The following is a 23,039-nucleotide window of genomic DNA, read 5'->3' as shown; positions in this document are numbered from 1 at the left end:
GTAAGCTCCCAACTCTTGGCATTTGCAGGCAGAATCATTTGATGTGGAAAGGGTCTTTTGCATTGCCTCTATCTCCAAGTTGCTAATGTCATTCCCACACTTGAGGTGACCAAAACTGTCTCCTGACATCAACAAATGTCCCCGACAGGGGCAAAAGCACCCCCTGTAGAGAATTCCACTCCAAGACTCAAACCTGAATGTTTGCCAGAGGTTTGCATTATACAAAGTGTCTAGGAGATTCAAATCATGCGGTAAAGTGTGTCAAAACTGACCGCTACAGTCCTTCCAAATGCATAGGGCACCACCCCAGAGTTCAGCCTGCATTCATAACAAGCACCTTGGTGGGGCTGCTGCCAGGAACCATCTCTCAGGTTGTGGCTCCTAGCCTGCTGCATGCTGGAATCAAGTGGGAGGTACTAAGACATTTCAACTAGGTCAGAATCTCCTGCAAGCAACCTATTTTTAAAGCTTCTTGATTGGCTCTACCATAGGGGGAAAAAACATTGCTTGCAGCTTTCAAACTCTTCTAGAACCCCAAGCTTTTGAAACAACTAAGAATTAAAGGTCGCTTCAGTAGGCATATTCTTTAATTTTACATCACTTGGGAGTCCCTCCTTGGTATCACCCAGGAAAGGGATTTGGAGGCGGGGACAGAATTGGGCAGCATAAGGTTTTACACCACTTTCTGTACTAGCGATTCCCTTATCAGTCCTGCAAAGATCAGTCTGGGGACATGACTTGATGCTATGAAACAGTTAAGAAACTAGAATCCTTGTTTTTCCTATTTCCTTCTTACTGTATAGAAATGAGGCTATGTCAAGATACCAGACTTACCTTCAAATAATGCCCAGGTCACTTTCTTTTTCTCAAGTGATGAATCTTCAGTAGCTTTGAGAGAGATCACTGAAAACATAAAGAGACAGGACAGTGTGACACACAACACCTCACAGTCCTGACACGCTATAATCGCCACTGGGGCCACGTGGCACCAATGCCTCTTAAATTTACAATATCCATATTAACAAAACTGCCTGAAGTCATCACAACCCAGAAACCAAGAAGAAACACAACAAAGCATCCACCGCACAGCTGAGAAACCTGGGCCCCCAGACATGAGAAAACAAAACAAACAAAAACCTGAGTTTAAAAGCCAGTAAATGGCAAGGCCAAAGTTCAGTTCATTGAAAGTGTTGCCTGCCCCACATGCTTCAAACATAAATAGATGGTTGATGGGGCTGAAACCGAATCATCACTTCCTTAATGATTTCAGCATCTTCCATGGTGCGGTGCTGGGTGTTTATTTCCAAACAGAAGCACCTGGAGTCCTGCAATGCCGGGGATCAGAGCCTGTGCACCACTCCGAATGTAAGACACTCTGAAATACGACAGGCTCCTACTCTTGAGATAATTTCGTCCTCTCCTAAATGTAGTAGGAGGCCACTTGTTTGTTTCCCGGCTGCCCAGCCCTGAAACAATCACACAGAAACTATATTATTTAAATCACTGCTTGGCCCATTAGCTCTAGCTTCTTATTGGCTAACTCTTACACCTTAATTTAACCCATCTTCATTAATCTGTGCATCACCATGAGGTCATGGCCTACCAGCAAAGTTTTAACAGGTCTGTCTCCGGTGGAGGCTCCATGGCTTCTCTCTGATTCCGCCCTTTTTTCACCCATTCAGTCCAGTCCTCCCCGCCTACCTAAGTTCTGCCCTATTAACAGGCCATGGCAGTGTTCTTTGTTAATTAGCCAATCATATTCACAGCATACAGAAGGGAATCCCACATCATTTATTTGGTGGTTGATAACTGGATTTACTCTGCTTCCAGGAGAAAAAGTTGGGCTATAATATGTAAAACCTTGAACATCATCACAGACAACAGCAATGAAACACATACAACATCAGGGACTGATCTGACTGTTCAATAGGACTTTCTGTGTCGACAGGAAGGTTCCACGTGAGTGCTACCCCGCAGCTACGTGTGGCTGTGGAGCACTTAAAACATCGGTAGTCTGACCAAGACGTGAAATTGACAATTGGATCCAATTTCTGTAATTTAGATTTAAACTCTCACACACGAAGAGCTCTAGACAAGAGAAATGAGGACTTGAATTTTGAAAAAAACAGGGGGAATGAAGGTGGAATTACTTTGAGAGGTGAACAATAAGGTAGGCATGGCCTATACGTTCATTCTCTTATTGCACTTCCTGTATGTTTCTGAATTAGTATTGTCATGGATCTCAATTCTTCCTAACCTCTTGTCTTTTTGTACCTTTATGGGATATTTGATTTCGAGGTGTCTTCTAAACAGCTAGTCTTTTCTTCATGTGTGTCTAACCTGTCGCAAAACCTCTTTATTCAGTCTTCCTTTTCATTTATGGAATCTTCCAGCTCTTGATTATCCATCCAATTCTTCTTCACACAGCCCAGTTCTCCAGTGAATCCTCAAGTTTCTCACCTAATTTCCTAGCCAAGTTCATTTCAACAGCCACGCCTGACAACGTCTACATGTGACTCATCTAGGTCTTGTTCTCCCATCTAGGTTTTGTTTTGACATTGTCTCAGTATGCCGGAGAATTTTTCCAAAATGAATGTCAGACATTGATAGAAAAAAATTACAGATTCTCTAGAAAAGTCTCCAGTTCCCCGAGAGCAAGAGGGAGAAGATTGACGATCACCTTAACCCACTCGGGGATTGGGTTGCCTAGGAGCTGTAATTTTAGTCTGGTCCATTTCTTGCTTTGGGTTTAGTCCCTCAGGCTCCCATAGCAGGAAGCCTGGACTGCTTGCCACCAGGGCTCACATACCACAGTCAGGAATACCCCAAACTCATTTGCCTTCAGAACACCCTGGCTGTGGCTTTCTCTGCAGCTCCTGCCGAGCAGCTCCAGATGGACTTCTGGAAGATGTATGCGCCTGAAGACTGGACTCCTCTGTAATCTTCTAAGAACAAATATGACAGCCGAGGTACAGAAAGTCATAAATAAATGAAGCTGGAGTAGCTCAGTGGTGAAGAGCGCTGGCTGCTCTTCCAGAGGAACGAGGCTCCATTTCCAGCACCCATGTATCAGCTCACCACTGTCTGTAGCTCCAGCTTCAGGGGACTTAACACCCTCTTCTGGCCTCCGTGGACATCAGGCATGTGCATGGTACACAGACATAACTTACAGGCAAAATACTCACATACATAAAGTCGAAATTATAAATAAATAACTGTGTAATTGGGGAACACACGGCGATGCTGTTGAGAAAGCAGAAATTCAGAGGGATTTCTCTCCCCTCCTAAAGGAAACTCCTGTCCCAGAAGAACCCAAATTCTTTAGAACAACTAGTTGTTTCAGCTTCACTTGATGTTTTTCTGGAGTAAGTAGACTGACTCTCTCTCTCTCTCTCTCTCTCTCTCTCTCTCTCTCTCTCTCTCTGTGTGTGTGTGTGTGTGTGTGTGTGTTAAATATATTATCCAAGCTCAACCTCTTCTTCCTGCTCAATTTATTTTAATCCAGAACCCCTGCACTCTACTGACAGACAGAGCAACCAAGATTCCAGAACTTAAATAATAAGCATTGTTTATTGAGCTGTGGTGGGGTCTGAAGGGGTTGGTACATTTTAAGTAAAGCAGTTATGTGGGAAAGGTGGGGAGCAAGCTGGAATGGATGAAAGAAGCAGTAGAGGAAGGTATAGGTGGAGACCTGAGCCTGATGGGGCTCAAGGTCCAAAGAAGCTTGATGTGCTGTCTATTCTGTGAGTTATCCATGCACTTTGTACCCTTCAGCCTTCCATCCATTTCCTGAACTACCCTGAGTGGTTTTCACAATCTCAATCTTCAATCTGCTGAGCCTAGGAAAGGGTGATACCGCAAAGTCCAATGAAGACAGCACAGAATGGGTGTTAAACACTCTTTGAATACCTTAGTTCCAGGAGTTGAAAGATGGCCATCATGGCCCATAGACTATCCCCTATGTGGTTCAGGAGTCAGAAGCATCAGTGTCTCACTCTAATGTGGTCCAGGAGTCAGCAGCATCAGTGTCTCACTCCGGTGTGGTCCAGGAGTCAGTAGCATCAGTATCACACTCCAATGTGGTCCAGGAGTCAGCAGCATTAGTGTCTCACTCCAATGTGATCCAGGAGTCAGCAGCATCACCGTTGCATATGATAATTCACAGTGGCTGTGAGGGCATGCACAAGACATGCACTCTACACAGGACAGAGCCAGCCAAGGTCCCAGGATGGGGGCAGGTCTTACCCCTGTCTGAGGGGCTACTGGCAATTGATGTTTTCTGTGTTAGGGAGAGTGGGTTTTCTTCAGGGATGTGGCCCCTGAGAGGCTACCCTTGCCCCCGTAGCTGGTCCCACACCCATGGATATCTGGGCAGCAATAAAGGCTCAGTTGCTTTAAGAAGACCACATGAAGTTGGCACGTGAAAGCTGTGGTGAGGACATACAGTAGAAATTGGAAGGGAGCGAATGGGGAGGTTGGTTTGATCCAAACATTATAGGCATATATGAAATTCTCAAAAAAATATGAGTGGGAGAAATATTCTGGACATAGCAAAGCATGCTTGTAGCCCCAATGCTGGGGTAGATGGAGACTTGGGATCTCTGGAGCTCATTGGCCGGCCAGTCTAGCTGAATCCATGACCTTCAAGCACAGTGACAGACTGTCTCAAAAACTGAAGGAGGAAAGCAATCGAGAAAAGACATCCACACTGACCCGTCCTGCACACACTTACAATGACAAGTACAAATGCCACACACTCATACACACAATGTTTAAAAGAGGAGATGAAGGATATAGAGAGCCCATGCACACTAGCCTGAAGGGTCCAACTGCCACTTGCAGGGAACGGGGGCTCAGCTAAGTCACTCAAGTGTCCGATGCCTTAGTTTTTAAAGCAGCAGTGATGAATACTTGTGACCGCACAGGGGAGGATTATATGAGTTAGAATACACCGAGTGCTTCCAATTGTGTTCGAGATGTCACGAAATTCCCTATCCACAGGCAGTCCATCCTGTAAGAGCTGAATCATGTTTTTATTGACGACTACCATTCCCATGCCTTGAAGGGTTCTTTGCCTCAGAGTCCTTTACATGGAGTGAATGGGCAGTTGCCCAAATGGCCAAAATGAAAATGTTCTTCCCTCCTGTGACTAACCCTGAGTTAAAACAGGTTTCCGTCCGCTTAGCCAAGGCAGGTGCCCAGAGAGCACCTCCATACGCCTTTCAGGGAAGGAACCCATGGTTCCGATTTTATCCGAGTGCAGGTCCTTCTGCCTCATGCCTGACAGCAGGAAGCCAATTCCACTTGGTACAACATGGAGACACATCTAAGAATTCTCATAACTGGAGATTTCCAAACTATGACGACTCTCCCCTGCCTTCTCAGCCTAAGCAATTAATTTGGTGGGAAAAGACAGTCATTTTGCTTGGTGCCTGAAGACTAGCAACACTTAGCTACTTGTACAAGAGAGAAAAATTGCATAGGAACCATGCCAGGGCTTCAGGAATTTCCCCCAAGTTCTGTTGTGCCTATCTGATTTCACTGTGAATCCTGTGCTATCTCAAGTGAATTTGACACAATGTCAAACTATGTGTCTGAGAACACAGACTGTAAGGAGACCCGGCTGTCTGCTACAGCTTGTCCACAGCGAGGGCTTTGTTGTAGAGCCGCCATGGCTCTGATCCCTGCTCTGATGTCCCTCCCTCTGTGGCACATGCACAAGGCCGATAGAAACTGACCTTGGCCCATCTTTTCTATGAGCACGGAGTAAAAGAGGCCTCTCCAGGGTGGATGGGCTGAAAGAGAAGACCAATACTTGTAGACAGTACTTTGCTGGAGGCTGGCTATCACTCAGTCAGTGGTCAACATCTCAGTATGTGTGAAGCCCTAGGTTTGACTCCTCCCACCACAAAACACAGAGACATAAAGAAAATGTCACACTTGTTCCACCACGGATTATTCACGCTGGCCCAAGACATTCTGAAATAAAATGAGTTCATGTCCAGTGAACTAGCTAACTATCAGAAGACTACACGATTTTTAGCAGAAGTCAACAAGACTGAGTTCTTTGGCTATTGGTCTCCTCTCCTTATAAACCAGCTGTGCAGTCAGACAGGAGTGGTGGGGAGGGACAGCAAACAGCCCCCGTGCTCACATTGCTGGGATTTCTGTAACCTGACAGCCACTGGTAAGCTGTTCCATAGCTGGGCAGAGACTAAGCATGCCTTGAGATGGCTTACCACTCCAGCTCCTTCAAGTGAGCGGCTTTTGCCTGCCCCACGCTGCAATTATTTATGTATTGTCTTTTCATCAATCCTACCTGTATCCAGGAAAGTCAGGTTTAGGACCCAACCTCCTGGCCCTAGAATTTAGGGCCTCTAGTTCCTCTGTGGACCTGCACACAGATGGAAGAAAGCTTTCTCAGTACAGCTACATCAGCTACAGAGATGGCTTTGATCTACCTGACCACTATGACTATTGGTTAGTTGATTCAAAGATCACAGAAAAGGAGAAGAAACAGAACTGTTCCTGCCCCAGTCAACTCCTGACTGCTGGTTGCTTTGTCATTGCCTTGGGACCTGGCACCAGCAGAAAATCCCTGTATATCTTCTCAAGGAGGCAGTAGCCCAGACAACTAAGCTGCCAGTTATTCTAGACCCTCCCCAGGAGAGCAGAACCGGACAAATTATAATAAGTTGTGAGATCCACCACACTGCTGCCTCTCGGTGAGCTGCTGGCTGAGAGCAGCCACAAGATAAAAAAAGAAAAGAAAAAAAGAAAGAAAAGATTTCAGGAAGTACGTTGCAAGGAGGGGGGGGGAAGAATTTTAGTGACATCCTTTGATAGGGCCTTAGGGAACCTGGCCTAGATAGGGTCATCAACAGCCTTGAATCCTAACTTGAAAAGAAAGCCACAGAGAAGTCCCTAGAAGGGTGTGGGGGGAGACCCACCTCAGCCTTTCTGTCTCTGCTTCTTAGCCAGGCTGGCTAAAGGATTAAACTGGATTCTGCATGAGTGGCTCTCAGGGGAAGCTGCCTGGTATCCAGTAGGCCAAGGCAGGAAACATTTAACATGCAAGGCAATCAACTGGTTCTTGGGAAAATGAAGATTCTCTGGCAGTGCCCTTGGATTTCTGGGGGTGAGCGAGGAGAGGAGCAATTTGTGAACACCTCTCAGAAGGGTCAGAGGCTCCAGGCCTCAGTACCCCACATGGAGTAGCCCTGCTGGAAGATACATGGGAGCCAAGCCCAAGAAGATATGGGAGGGGAGGTTTAGGTCGTGGGAGCCTTGGGCCTTGGCCTCCTGTCCAGCTCAGGGCTGGACTTAGTACCCAAGTAGAACAATATAGACAATACCTCCTTAATACAGCCCAGGGACAGCAAGAGTAACAGCACACAGGAGTGAGCCTGTCGCAACAGTGTGTTCCCAAGGATGCTAGAATTCATGGGTCATGTGCCTTCACAGAAAACATGCACAGGAGAGCTTTAAGGAAAGTTACATCCAAAGAGCTGGGAGAGTATCTGCAAGCAGAATACATCTCCGCCGTGTGCACTTTCCCTGGGGAGATGTGAACACGGCTTACTCTCCTCAAACAGGGCCCCAAGGACCAACTCTACCCAAGCCTGTGTCAGTAAACCAGGGAATTCACTGGGACCACTTACAGAAGCATAAATGGCCTCAAAATAGTCACAACACAGGAAAGTCTCACCTAGCAAGGAAGACAACTTCCCCATGACTTTATAAATTGAGTCCCCTTTAGTGAACTTTCCACTTCTTAGATACTTGCACTTCCCAAGACCACTTGTAATTGGGGTAAAATTACATACAGATAGGGGGGAAATGTAGGAGGAAGATGTGGTCAGAACCTCAGATAAGGGTCCAATGAGTCTCTCCATCACTCCTTCCATGAGAAAAACACAACCCTGGATGTTAAGGGTCTCCTGTACTAATAGCAGCTGCTCTGGTTGAGATAACAATGGATGCTATGATAGGACAGCCTCCCACGGTCTCCCAGAGAGAATGGACCTCCAGGCGTGGGCCCTGTAGGCATCCTGAGTCAGAGGATCCTTCCTCCAGGGACTCTACACCACCTCAGTACCTCACTCCTGCTAAATGTACTGCCTTAAAATGCATCACTGCCTGTAGAGTGTGTTCAGGCCATGATGTCCTCTTGTACTATCTGCATCTTTGTCCTTTCCTTCACTTTCTAGGATTTTCCTTGGTTATTTCACAGGAGTGACGTGGTTCTAGAGTGTGTGCCTGGAGCTCTTGGCAAAAGCAGGAGGATCCCCTGGAGCCTGGGAGTTGGAAGCAAGGCTGGGCAATATATCAAGACTGTGTCTTATTAGAAAACAAAAGAATGAATGAATCAATTAGCCAGACTATGATATGGTACCATGCTGTATGGCATGGTATGGTATGGCCTGGCGTGGTGTGGTATGGTATGGTATGGTATGGTATTGTATGACATGGTATGGTATGGCCTGGTGTGGTGTGGTATGGTATGGTATGGTATTGTATGACATGGTATGGTATGGCCTGGTGTGATATGGTATGGTATTGTATGACATGGTATGGTATGGCCTGGCGTGATATGGTATGGTATGGCATGGCATGGTGTGGTGTGATGTGGTGTGGTGAGGTATGACATTATGGTATGGTATGGTATGGTATGGTATGGTATGGTATGGTATGGTATGGTATGGCATGGTGTGGTTATGTACGGTACAGTGGGGCATAGTAGAGAAGTAGGCTACTCAAAAGGAACTGAAAGCAGGACCGTGACAACATTACATGTTGGAAGCATTGGGGAAGAGGTCAGGGCAGAAGCCCCATCCCACCAGAGCCTCCTTTCCTCTCTGAAGCCTCAGAAGTCACGGAGACCTAGCCACACATCTGCCCCAGGCCTCACGGTGCCTGCAGGTGCTGGCCCTGGCCCTGGCCCTCATGGGTGTTTATTTACAGATTTCTACAGGAAGGAAGCAGGATTCCTTAAACAGAGGATGATCCATAGCTTCTGCCAAGAAAAGCAGACATCTAAGATCTGCTCCCTGGTATGTGAACCTTGCAAATGTGTACCCAGCGGGGAGCAGATGCCAACCCTGTCTCAGTTTCCTCAGACTGCATACTAGACAGATCCGTGTGAAGAAACATATATGTAGGTGACCAGAAAATAAAGGAACGAGTCAACAACCCCTTTGCTCCCAGTTCAAAGTGAAGAGGCTCTCACTATTTGCCTGTTTTCAAAGGCCCAATTCCCAAGTGGAGGAACTGTTAAAATGTAGCTGTATTCGCACTATGTACAGTTGGATCCACAAGATGGAGAAGGAGCCATTGACACAGATACTTCAGTGATAGGCTTGCCTGTCACTTCCTTTCCCCTTTGCTTCTGCAAGACTCAGTTCAGAGGCAGCCCCTCTGGTGGTTCTGACAGAGCGGAACTGTGGGAAAGACCACCCGGTGACCTGCCTGGGCCACCATGATAAACACTGAGACTCTGCTTTGTGCAGACTCAGCCCCTCTTGCCTTTTGCACTCAGACTAAGGCAAACCGTAGCAAACAAAACAAAGGATTAAAAATAAATAAACTTCCCAGGGTGCCCAGGCAGTTGCAAAGGAAGTTCACATTCCTCAAGGGAGCCAGCAACAGAACACAAGGGTCAGCATTTTGTACAGTTGGGGAGCTGGACTTCCTCACTGACTCAGCCTCTCTCAGCATCCGCCTCAGCACCCGCCTTTCTGTCCCTCTTTTATCATTTCGATTGGGCATTTTACCCAAGAGTTTAAATCATTCATTCACTTTTTACGTGTCAAATGTGTTCTGGAACCTCATCTGTGCCCAGGGACAGAGTCACAGGTGAGTGACCTCAAAGCAGAATTGGCAGGGTGCTGAAATCCCTGGCCAGGTCACCTTGGCAGCCTGTCTGCTCATCACTGCCCATTTCCCTAACTTGCATCCCCTAGATTCCTAGAGTTTCTCTTCTTCCTGCTTCAGCTTGCCTGAGCTGCCTTTGGTTCTGACATGCGGGGCCCAGCATTTCTGTTGAAGCCCTCCTGTGATCTCATATGTACCCCAGAACTGTATCCCTGCCTTCCTTCCATGTCAAGGGCACCTGCTATACAATACTGCCTTTTCATCCTGTCTCCTCACGCCCTTCCCCTAGATTAGGAGGCTGTGGTCTAAGGTCAGCAGAGATGCTAGCTGTCTACCTCAAGCCTCTTTGGGCACAGTGTCCCAAGGACAGCTTCATAAATGAAAGCTTCCTACATGTTTAGGAGTTTGATATTTTAATCTCCTGGAGTTTTGCAAGACTGGTGGTTGGCTTGTGGTTTAGTTCAATGAAGAATATGTCTGAGTGTTGTTTAAATTACACTCTGGTTGTCAATTTGTTTTTTCTGAGTGTCTGGACCTGTTGACACTGTAAACACCATGATGTGCGCTTGCTTAATTAAGCAGTAGCCCTAAATGTTCAGTAAATCTCACTCCTAATTATCTGTCCCATGTCTCTAGAGAGAAGGGATTTAGTTAACTTCTTCCATGGAAACCGGAAGTATCTGTTCCCTGTGGTGTTAAGTTCAAATCTAATTATTAAGTCCCCTCTCACACTGTGGGGTCAAAAGCTCAGATGATAATTATGTTCTGATTTCATCTTTGCCCCAACATTTCTTTTTTTTCTTGTAAATAATGCTCATTCTCTCTCTTTCTCTCACTCTCTCTGTCTCTGTCTCTCTGTCTCTCTCTGTCTCTCTCTCTCTCTCTGTGTGTGTGTGTGTGTGTGTGATATCCAGACATGATTAATTCATTCATGTGTTCACATATGGGCACACACACACACACACACATGCCCAGAGCTCATGTGGAGATTGAAGGAAGACCTGGCTGTTGTGCCTGACTTTCTGTGTTGTTGAGGTAGGATTTCCCGTTTGCCACTGTGGAAACCCAGGTAGCTGTCAGAAAGCTACAAGGATTCTGCTGTTTTCACCTCTCATCTCCCCAGAGATGTGCTGGGGCAGACTTCCCTCTGGATGCAGTTTTCAGGTGGGTTCTGGGGAATGGAATGCATTTGCCTGGCAGACGCTTTACACACTGAGTCATCTTGTTAGCTCCGCCACTAAACTTTTAAGGTAACAGCATTTTCCCATTGAAAACTGACTTATGCAACCTTAAATCAACCAACAGTCTGGCTCCTTCAGCTGTGCTGTTTGTGGTTAGTGTAAAACCCTGCTTAAACTGCAGAAGTCTGCAGGTTGCTGCTGTTCCGAGCATTGCACTGTTGATGAAGGGAGCTCCCTCCGAACACGGGGCAGAGGGAGGGGAAGTATTTCATCTCAAATGTTGGACTGCCTCTGATTCCACAGGCTGCAAAAACTTGACTGAAAAACCACCAAAGGATACTCAGTTGACCATATTTCTCACATGTATGAGAGATTTTGAACCCCTTGGAATATGGAGTCTTAGCCTCATTTCCAAGGTGATCGTGGAATTTTACCCTAAAGAGAACAAGCATGCTTTGTCTTACTCTTAGGAGACATCCAAAGCTCTCAGTTTTTTGTTTGTTTGTTTGTTTGTTTTGACAGAGATATGTAGGATGATTATTCAATCACTACCTACCTTGGCAAAACCCTTCGCAGCTCTATTTTGGTTTCTTCGTTTCTTATTTTGTTTCATTTTATGCCTGTGGGTACCAAAAGCCAATGGCATTTGGAAATCTATCTATCATGGCAATGGCAATGGGCTATCTATCATGTTTGCAGGATACAAAAATCCATTCCAACTTAGAACATGCCAAATACCCCTGTACTGGTTTGCTTCTTGTCAACTTGACACAGCCTAGAGTTACCCAGGAAAAGGAAGCCTCAGTGGAGAAATTGTCCAGATTCAATTTACCCATGTCCACGCCTGTGAGAGATTATCTTGACTGATGACTGATGTGAGAGGGCCTGGCCCACCGTGGGCGGCACCATCCCTAGGCAGGTGGGCCTAGGCTGCATAAGGAAGGCAGCTGGGCATGAGCCAGTGAGCAGCCTTACTCCGTGGGTTCTGCTTCAGGTTTCTACCTGACTTCTTTCCCTAGCGTCAGTTGATGATGGATTGTGTCCTGGAAATGTAAGCCAAATAAACCCCACCTTCCCCTAAACTGCTTCTTGTTCAAAGTGTTTTATCACAACAAGAGAAAAGCAAATTCTACCACCAGACTAAAAAAGCCCATACAGCGGACACCAAGCCAAACTGTACCCTTCCATTGCCCCAATATTGGTGTTTCCCACAGCCCCATCTTTGACCACCTTACCGACTCCTAGAAACCTTCACCCATTCAAAACAGAGAGATCAGCTCACAACGGTGAGACCACAGGAAACTGCAGGCCCACATATATGGGTACCCCAGGAAGAAACTGCAGGCCCACATATATGGGTACCTCCGGAAGAAACTACAGGCTCACATATATGGGTACCCCGGGAGGAACCTTTCAAACCATACCTCTTGTCTGGGCTCCACCCAACCCTGAGGTCCCAAAGACCTCTCTCATAACCCCAATCAGTCCATTAGCAAATGTTTCTCACCTGACACCTTAGCACCGCTCTTTTCCTTTGGCCAAATTTAACACCCCTTTGAACTATGAAAAGCAGTCTCTGCCCCTTTCATCTTGTTCCTCAAATCCATGTTTCAGTCAGCCAACAGGTAGAGCTACCTGAAGCTGTGGGATGCATGACAGTTTTCCATGGCGGAAAGCGCCTCACACAGTTGGGAATCCACACTCTCCAGTAAAGTCTTTTATCAGGCAAGGCTGCGACATCCAATGGAAACTCATTAATGTTCTCTACATGCACCTTTGTGAGCCATTCTGTAATCCCCTAGTTATCAGTACCCCATCATAAGCCATCAGTGTCAGCCCCAGCACTGCTCCTTCTCTTGGCCTGCAAGGGGCCCTCTGAATCTCCATGGTGTCCTGTGTCTTTCACCATTGAACTCACAATGGACTGTCCATTCTGCAGAATGAATCCACCCATGTGCTTCCAGACCCCCAAGAATTTTAATGGCTTAGTAACTTTATTGATGCTGCTGTGATCTGACTGTATCCCACAAAAGTTCTTGCATTGGCAACTTGGCCACCAATACAGCAATGCTAAAAGGTAGGACTTTAGAGAGGTGATTGGATAGGGCCCTCCCAAATCCATTTACTGATCAATGACATGACCAATAAGTTGGGTTATACAAGGATGGCTCTGTTATAAAAGTGAGTCCTCTGCCCTGGACCACACCGATGAATAGGAAGCCCTCAATGGTGCCAGCAACATGCTCTTGACTTCTTGGCCTCTGGAAACGTGAACTAAATAAATCTCTATTATTTATGAGTTACCCAGTCTCAGGCAATTTGTTACCACGACAAAAAAAGTGAACTAAGGTACATACTCAAAGAAATGAGCACCAGAAGGCCTGTTTCCAATGCAACTTCTTCACTAAGCCAACCACAGCTTCATGAAAGAGCAGATTTCCTCACAGGACTGCCATTTATTTCCTTACCTTTATCTTTCTTTTTTGATTGTATCTATGTTTTTGGAAATGTGTTCTCAGAGTTCATTGCATGGTCTCACAAAATGTCACCCATGCAGGGCCTGGCCCACTTGCCTGACTTCCAAGAGATGTCAGGCTAATTCGTTCAAGCAAACAAGTGACAACAGCTGACACACCATGGTATCACATTGCACAAGATCATATAATCGCTTTCTATTATCCCTTCATGGAGACAGCTTCCTGATGACGATCCTACATTGCTTAAGATTCATGTGCCCCCAATGTATTACTCTGCCTGCCTTCAAATTGAATCTCATTTTGTTATTTCCTGCCTGTTTTTCCTACCTCCCTGGAATCATTTTTATTATGCTGTACTCCTCGTCAATGGTTGTTTTTTTTTTTCAAAAAAAAGCATTTCTCAATTTTGTATTTTCTGAAAATTCATTAGGGTGATATGAGCACCCTTTTTAAGACCATTGGTAAAACAGCTAAGTGCACTCAAACCTAACATTGACCCTGATGTTTGCACAGGGTCAGCAGCACTCTGACAGCCTGCACCACGGAGGATGCCTTTGTCCCAGTTCTCTCTAAGCAGGGTTTTTCGCCCAGCAAGAGGCACATGGCACGTGGCGCCTCACACGTCACCTTGGCTTTTGCATTCTTACAAGAAAGATTCCACTCACACGATTACCAGCTCTGATGGATTTTCTACGATAAGCCGAGCCTGACTTCATGGTCCTCAGGAGGCGCAAGTGTTTACTCATCATTCCTGCCTATGGATTTGCATCACATCACACTAGCAACCTTGAGAGCATCCAGGAGCGACTGCCAAAATCCAGCACATGATTTCCTGACAGGGCCCCTTGTCTATTTCCCCGCGTTTCAAAATCCCTGATCTCTGTCACAGCTTAATAATTTTCCACTGAAAATGTAAAACAGCAAGCAGCTCTGTTAGCATAGGGCTTACTCCACTAAACTGCGACTCCTTTCATGCACACAGGCTCCAGGGTCTGGCCCGACCTAGGGAAAAGGCACAGGCACAGACACAGAACAAAGTTAGGCAAGGGGAGCTGAAAGTATTGGGGTGTGCTGATCGTTTGTTTGGATCGTGACTTCTCACTGCTGTTGCTCCCGTTTGTATTGTGTATGATATTCGTAGTGCATTTAACAAGCACAGGAATCCACCATCCACAGGATGCAGCGTGGCTGTGGGTAGGGCAGGGTGAAAGTTTTGCAGTCTGTCCCTGGATATCAGCTTTCCCTAGCTCTCCCACTCTAAGATGCAAAGCAGAGCCCAGTGATATGAATGGTGCCGTGATATCAGACCCGACTGCATCGTGAGACACATACACACTTTGAATACTAGCTAAGTACCCTACACCACGAGCATGAGCCTTGGTTGTTGTGCCCCAACAATATCCATGGCTTTCATCTACTCAACGGCCTGGATTGGGCTTCCTAGCAATGACCCTTTACAGCCAGAAGAATTTCTATTCTCCCTCCCTTTCCAAGGGGAAAAAAAAAAAACACCACTCTGTCCTTTCTGTGGGATGGCCACTCACAGGCACAGAAGTAATTTAGCTAAGGAAGATGGGAAATCCTAGAGAAGAGGAATGCCAGATGGTCAAGTGTGTGAATGTCACTATACCTGACATGCTTTCTCTCTCTGACAGACTTGGAGAACAGATGTCTAACTAAGGACTTTAGAAACTCCAAAGGGAAAGGTTCTCCAGGACAACCCCAATGACCTTTCTGGTGAGTGGATTAGTAAGGATCACAGATATCTCAAATCTGGCTTTTTTTTTTCCTAAGGCAACCAAGTCTCTAACAGTCTCTAATAGAACATGTGATCAGGACGGAAACCCAAACAGAGAAGTTAAATTCATAGTAGAATTGTACAAAAAGGACGCAGACAAACGGTTTAAAGTACTGGCCACTGGGACACAGATTAAAACACACACACACACAAAGTCACAGACACACTGATAAGCAAATGAAAAGACCACACCTGAAGTACACAGAACCCCATGTGCTACCAAAAGCTAGTCAACAAAAGTCAAACTCCATACTTGCCAGCAACCAAACTGTGTGTGCACACACGAAGGGAGGACTGGATTTTAGTAACAACAATGAAAGATTGAGGAGTAAACAAAATAAAAATGCTCAGGGCAGTCATATGTGGGTACTTTTTTTCATAAGGCGCTTAAAAAGCTGGAATAGACAAAGGAATACAGGGCTCCTGGATAAGAACAGCTACATAGCAAAGATGTGCAAAATGGATCTATGATTATGAGTTTTCTCTCCAGGAATTTGGGTGCTAGAGGCTTGGTCCCCATGTAAGGACTCTCAGAGGTATTGGAACCTTGAAGAAATGGAGACATGTCGTAAGTTATTGGGTGCTGCCCTCAGAAGGGACTCATTTGTTTTTCAGGCCCCGGTTTGTCTCCTTTAAGGCGGACTGTCACAGAAAGAGCAAGCATGGCTTAGACTTTCCTCTGGTTTCCTGTCTCGCCATGTAAACACTGCTCCCTGCACATGTGCCCGGCATGGTGCCCACTGTCACACTGTGCAGCAGCCAAGCAGATGCAGCCACCCAATCTTGGACTCATAGTCTATAAAGCTGTGTATTATATAAACCCATTTCCTTATCAAAACCCCAACCTCGGGCATTTTTCATAGCAGCACAAAACACACAAAAAATATAATTGCACTTATCAACACAATAACAGTTTTAAAAGTCAATATGCCAGTCAAAACATTAAACAATATCCACAAAACTAGGTAAGTTGTTTTTCAAGATTATCTTAAAGATAAATCACATAAGAATAATGAAATACATAAGAAAAACTGAAACACTGACAATAGGAGAACTTATCTCACCCTCTAATAATTGGAATAGTAGGAAACAAAACTAATTTATCTTTATATAAAATGGATCTTAAGGAGATAAAAATAACGTTTTTAACATTTAAAGTGTAAGAGAAAATTATAAATACTTTTATAAGCGTGCAATTGGAAATACTTTCCAAGATTAGACACCAAAGGGTACTCTGTATAATTAATCAAGTGTAAATTGCAACTTCTGAATAAAAACAGCTTCTGAAAAAGGAATACCACAATGGAAAATAATGACACGTTAGACTACACAAATCACCATAAAACATGAAGTATTTGTGTGGTTTAGTATAGTGCTCGAAGTCCTAGCTACAGCAATAAGACAAGAAATGAAAGGCATACAGTTAGGAAAAGAGGAAGCCAAAGTATTCCTATCTGCATATGACTTGATTCTATACATAAGAGTTCATAAAGATTCCACCAAAAAGAGGCTGATAAATACTTTTTAACAAAGTGACAGGATACAAAATTAACACATAAAAATCAGTAGCCTTCATATACATATATATATGTATCTCTATATATATACATATATGTATGTATATATATGACAAAAGTACTAAAAAAAAGTTAGGAAAACGTAACAATTCAATCCACAATAGTCATAAAAATTAAAACAAAATACATTGGAATAAATCTAACTAGGAAACAAAGGACATTTGCAGTGAAAACTTGAACATACTGAAGAAATCAAGGAAGATACTGGAAGATGGACAGACCTCAATCCATGCACCAACAGAATTAATACTATGAAAATGGCCACTCTACTTGTAGAGGCTCAAATGAGAATGACCCCATAAGCTCATATACTTGAATATTTAGTCACCAGGTAGTGGAACTCTTAGGGGAAGATTAGGAAGTGTGGTCTTTGGTCTTGGAGAAGGTGTGGCATGGAGGAAATGCGTCACCGTGAGTAGGCTTTGAGGTTTCTATAACCCATGCGTGCCAGGCCCAGTGTCTCTCTCTCTCTCTCTCTCTCTCTCTCTCTCTCTCTCTCTCTCTCTCTCTCTGCCTACTGCCTGCATATCAGGCTATAAAACTCAGCTATAAGACTGCTCCAGTGCCACGTCTGTCTGTCCTGCCATGATGATCATGTACTAACCCTCTGAAACTATAAGCCATCCCTGAGTTAAATGCTTTCTTTAATAAGAATTTTCTTGTTCATGGTGCCTCTTCACAGCCATAGAACAGGAACTAAAACAGTACCAAAGCAGTCAAAAGATTAGATACATTGCAATCTCAATCAAAATACCAGGTCCTTTCTTCACAGACATAAGAAAAACAATCTCAAAATGTGTGTAGAAACACAAAAGAAGATCAAGTCAAAGCAATGCTGAACAAAAGGAGGTGTCACCATGCCTGATTTCAAATCACACTACAGAGCCATAGCAACAAACACAGCCTGGTACTGACACACAACAGACATGTAGATCATTGGAAAAGATTAGAAGAGCCTGATACACTCTACGTGATGACAGCTACCTGATCTTTGGCAGAAACACCAAAAAATACACTGGGGAAAAGACAGAACCTTCAAAAATAGTGTTGAAAAACCATGACTGCAACATACAGAAAAAATAAAACTACATCTTTACCACCCTACACTAAACTCATCTCCAAATGGATAAAGAACTTCAATATATTGTAGTGGGGCGAGGTGGGCGGTCCTTGGGCTTCCCACAGGTCAGGGAACCCTGATTGCTCTTCGAGCTGATGAGGGATGGGGACTTGATCGGGGGAGGGGGAGGGAAATGGGAGGCGGTGGCGGGGAGGAGGCAGAAATCCTTAAATAAATAAATTAATTAAAAAAAAAAAGAACTTCAATATAAGACCTGATAGCCCAAACTGGTTAGAGAAACAAGTAGGGAACATGCATAGATAAGAATCTTGTGAATAGGACTCTGGCTGTACAGGAATGAAGACCAACCTTTAACAAATAGGACCTTTGGAAACTAAAAAGCTTCTGCCCAACAAAATAAAGAGTCAACTATGTTGCGGAATATTAGTACACTGTGTGAAGATTTGTTGCTGTGATTGGTGTAATGAAAGGCTGAACGACCAATGGCTAGGCAGGAAAGAGTAGGCACAATTTCCGGTTTCCAGGGAGAGAAAAGAAGAGGAGAAGGAATCTAGGCTTGCTGGGAGTTGCCAGTCAGACACGGAGGAAGCAGGATGGGCAATATGGAGATGAGGTAATGACCATGTGCCAGCATGTAGATTTAAAAATATGGATTAATTTGTCATAAGAACTAGTTAAAAACAAGCCTAAGCTAAGGCTGAGCATTCATAATTAATAATAAGTTCCCATGTCATTATTTTGGGGCTGGTGCTCTCAACAACTAAGTGAACAGACAACCCACAGAATGGAAGAAAATCTTTGTAGCTATACAGAAGATTTGTGTCTGAACCATACCAAGAACTCAAAGAATTAAACACCAAGAAAACAACATGACTGAAAAGTGGACTATGGAACTGAATAGAAAGTTCTCAGAGGGGGAACACAATGGCCAGTAAACACTTTCACACGTTCAAGATCCTTAACCATCAAGAAAACAGATTAAAACCACATCAAAGGCTCCATTGCAGCCACTCAGAATGGCCCTGGGAGCACAAATAATGAAAACTAGCCCCTTGGACATGGGGGAGGGGGATGCTTACATGGTGTTGGTGGATGTCTAAAAGAGCAAAGTCTCTTTGGAAATCAGTATGGAAGTTTCCCAAAAAAAGCAAAAATAGATCTACCATATGACCTGGCTCTACCGCTCCGTTAGGCATATACCTAAAGGTCTTTCTATGCTCCTGGGAAGACACTGTTCAGCCATCTTCATTACCGCCCTAGTCACAGTAGCTGGTGAGAGAATCCACCCATATGTCCACAAACTGACAATGGGTAGTGAAAATGTGGGACCTACACACAATGGAATGTCACTCCATTTAAAAAAGAAAAAGAGAAAAAGTATAAAAGAAAATGAGCAAAGGGAAAGGGAGCCAAGGAGGAGAAATGGGAGGATCAAAGATGGGAGGAGGGGGAAGAAGAGTGGGGAGAGGAAGGGAAAAGATCCTTTTTTCTGGGGAAGTCTTGCAAACTACCTTGGAGTTTTGGAACAAGTTTTCAAATAAACATTATGGAAGGAGTCTGGCTTCATTCACTTAAAGCCGGTTCACATGAAGTAATAAACTGGATGATTGCTTACTTAAAGGCAGGAGGACTTTTTACATAGGATAATTGGTAGTATTTGCCACTGCCAAGAGGTTTAGCACATGACTCCAGGATATATTGGACACGTGGACGTGCACATTGAACACACACACGCACACATGCACAGGCACACGCACACACTCATAATCTCATGTTGTAGCGCCTAGACACCATCTTTGTGGCTTGCGTCCTCAGCCACCGAAGTTCTTTGCTCTAGTTTTTTTTTTTGCCAAAAAACATATTTATATTAGCAGCCATTTGTTTTCTTGAATTAATTTGCTTAAGGAGGGAAAGCCATTTTTGCAAATACATCATACCACAAACCATAACACCAGGCCCAAAGACAAGTGGCTGCTTCAAAGACCTCCCACACCGATTAGCTTCCTTTAACATGTCCCTTATTACACAGGGCTGCAAAAAACACCTTCCACAAATGAAAGAAAAAGTCCCCTTTCGAAATGCTCACCCAAACAATGTAGCTTAAAGGCTTTAATATTATATATTGTGTTTGATAAGATTAGCCTCTCTCTCATATTTTAAACAATCAGCTTTTCTCTGTGAATCTCTTGATCCTGAGTGGAATTTAATCCAAGTTTGACGCTATCAAAGATACAATTTGAGTGCACTACAGAAAGGCATTGAAATTGCCAGAGGTGTCTTCGTGATTAGAACACTGAATACTGGAGATAAAAATGACAGCCTTCCCACGTGGTGTTTGGTAGCCAAGATATTTGGAAAATGCAAACTCACTCCCTATCTGCCTGTAGAAGGGAGGGCCAGCCTGGGGCCTTTACCCTTCCTGACTTTCAAACTTCACAGCTAGCTGAGCCAAGCCTGGCCGCAGATCAGAAGCATGCAGCTGCTCCATTTACAGGGCTAGAAGTTTATAGCAGGCCCTCCCATCATGCACCTGTTTTAGGGTACCAGGTTGCCCTAGTAAAGGCGGTCACAGAGACATAGCCCTGAACAATGGGCTGGGCATCCACAAAGGTTTCTTTCCTAATTAAAGTCTAGTCTAGTTCCTTGCGATATTTCCCAATTAGGCTCAGCCTTGGCTTGGGGACAGTTGAACAGACAAGGTTACTTCAAGGCCACCGTGTCTGTGATGACACACTTGGCAAACAGTGCCCACCTGAGAAAACTCAAGGTATCCAAAGACCAGACCTACCTGATCATATCTAAAAATACCTCATCTTCCAGCCTCTGTGGGAAGGAAGGATACTGCTTCTGGAAACTTCTTATATGCTTAGACACTTCCACATGGACCAAAGACCCCACTTACTTTCCAATATCATTATCCTTTGAATCTGAAATGTCTTCATAGGATCAAGTGTTGCAAGCTTGGTCCCCAGCTGCTGCAGGTACTAACTGAGGACCTAGTAGACACCGTGCTGGAGAAAGTGGGTCCCTGGAGGTGGGTCCCTCCAGACTACCATGCCCAGCCCCACTCTATCACGCCCTTGGCTTTGTGTTCACTGTCCTGTGAACAGCTGCCCTCCACCACCCATGCCCCTACTGCATGACGATCTGGCCCGCTGCATGGGGTCAAGCGGCTGCATCCTGAACACTGAAACAATAAACCATAATAAATCTTTCCTCCCTTAAATGATTTCTGTCTGGTATTCGGTCACTCCACCAAGAAAAGCAACAAAGACCATTGCTCCCCATAACCGACTCAGTGTACGATGTCCTAAGCAGTCACCTCCCCTCATCTTCCTCATTCTCTCCCAGAACCACAAAAATCTCAGAAGTCCAAGCAAGCAGAGTTCAGGCTGACCTCTAACAGATACTGACCGCTGTAAGTGGGGTCCAGCTTTCTTTATCTGACAGCACACATAGCCCAATATTTCAGGCAGGATGTGCACGGGGGTAGTCACTCGCTCCTCTGACCTTACTTCCACATCTACACTGCGCATCAGCCACAGTGTCCAAGGTCCATCCTCATCTGCATGGCTTGACTCACAGACCTGTGGCCCACAGAGGCTGCGAGACTTGTACTCTGCTCACAGAGCCGGTGAGCCAACCAACATTTACATCATGACAGAAGCAGGGACCGCCGACCTCCCACACTCTGCACCTCCTCAGGGACTCTGGTGCCACTCTTACCTCTCATTTCTGTTGCCGAGGAGCCGTTGGACCAGGCTGTCCACTTGTTCCTGTGCTTGCTGATCTCTTGGACTTTGCAGACATACTGTCCTTGATCTGCCGGCCGGAGGGTCAGGACAGACAGCCTGTAGAGTACGCCCCGACGCTCCTCGAGCAGGCGCAGCCTCTGTTGGTTGGCAGTACGGCTGAAGTTCCCATAGTACTGAATCACCCGCAGCTTGGTCATCTTCACCATCAAGGCCTCCTGGGAGCCATCAGGGGCAAAGAACCAGCGAACAGCCAGCAAACTGTCCTTCCGTCTCTTCTGGGAGACGTGGCAGAGGAGAGTGGCATTTTCCCCTTCCAAGTAGTCAACCACGGGTCCTGGGGACACGGTGACATTGAGAGCACCACAGAGTTCTGCAAATGAAGAAGAGTACATGGATGAAAAGGAATGAAGGCCGCAGCCTGACTTCATGCAGCTGGGCCACTGCCAGGAACAAGGGATATGCTGCATGCTGCTGGCATCTAGGTGCTCTGTCAGGTCAGAGGCAAAGGGCTCAGGACTCCTACACTCATTCCCCAGTCTCACTACGACCAAAAGGTCGGCAATCCTTTGGGCCTCATGGACACCCACCTTCTTCTCTATGCTGGTTTCATTCATGTGATTTGTCAAACACTGGCCATCCAAAGAGACATGTTCTCAAAAAGATGTTTTAATCTGCCCCTAACATTCAGATTACATACATGACTATGGACTTGGAGAATCTCTTGAAAACTTAGCTCACACCCCAACTTCTCCACTAACCTCCCCAAGGCATGTTTAAATCAATGTTGGCAGGGCTGCAAGTCACAGTTGTTTAAGGCAGGCCAGATCTGCAGCCTTTTACGGCTTGTCCAACCAGGAGACTGCCTGTCTCTCTCCCTACTCACTTTCTTAGTCTCAGTGTGTCCATCTCTAGGCAATAATGGTCAAGCAGAGGGCTATACCATGCTAATGAATTGGAGAAACTCGGGATTCTCGGTGGCCTCTTTGGACTCAGGATCTATGGTCTCAAAACAGAAACATACAAGCTAAAATAAAACATGAAGTAGTCCTTGGAACCAGAGGGGTATGGGGTTCTCCCGATAACCCCAAAGATGTTTCAGAGTTCCAGGTCCTGTTCCCTACAACCTGCCCTTTGATTTTTTTCAAATCAACTGTGGGTTGAATTGAACTACAGTTCTACTCTTGAGTTGACTGACCTCCAGTTGGATACCCCAATACCTACCAGGGTATCCAGACTACCTGAACCTAAAGAAGCTGAACACTGGTACCTTTTTCATAAACCACCTTTGTATTCGGAA

The 23,039-nt window shown here is 45.2% G+C and overlaps 1 protein-coding gene across 2 annotated transcripts in view; it reads right to left on the bottom strand.

Annotated features, from left to right (window-relative positions):
• Positions 1 to 23,039, bottom strand: part of Vstm4 (V-set and transmembrane domain containing 4) — an 83,120-nt gene that overhangs the window by 54,078 nt on the left and 6,003 nt on the right. For both annotated transcript variants that reach the window (XM_041662741.1, XM_041662742.1), the window contains exons 2-3: positions 21,714 to 22,112; positions 835 to 903 (exon numbers count right to left, since the gene is read on the bottom strand). In XM_041662741.1, coding sequence (XP_041518675.1) covers positions 835 to 903; positions 21,714 to 22,112 — 468 coding nt within the window. The remainder of the gene's footprint in view (positions 1 to 834; positions 904 to 21,713; positions 22,113 to 23,039) is intronic.

The sequence above is a fragment of the Microtus oregoni genome, unplaced genomic scaffold (assembly GCF_018167655.1).
Source record: "Microtus oregoni isolate MIOR12 unplaced genomic scaffold, Mior012 000013F_ref0000133, whole genome shotgun sequence".
Taxonomy (NCBI): domain Eukaryota; kingdom Metazoa; phylum Chordata; class Mammalia; order Rodentia; family Cricetidae; genus Microtus; species Microtus oregoni.
Note: the sequence above shows the minus strand (reverse complement) of the source record. Positions and strands in the feature narration are given on the sequence as shown.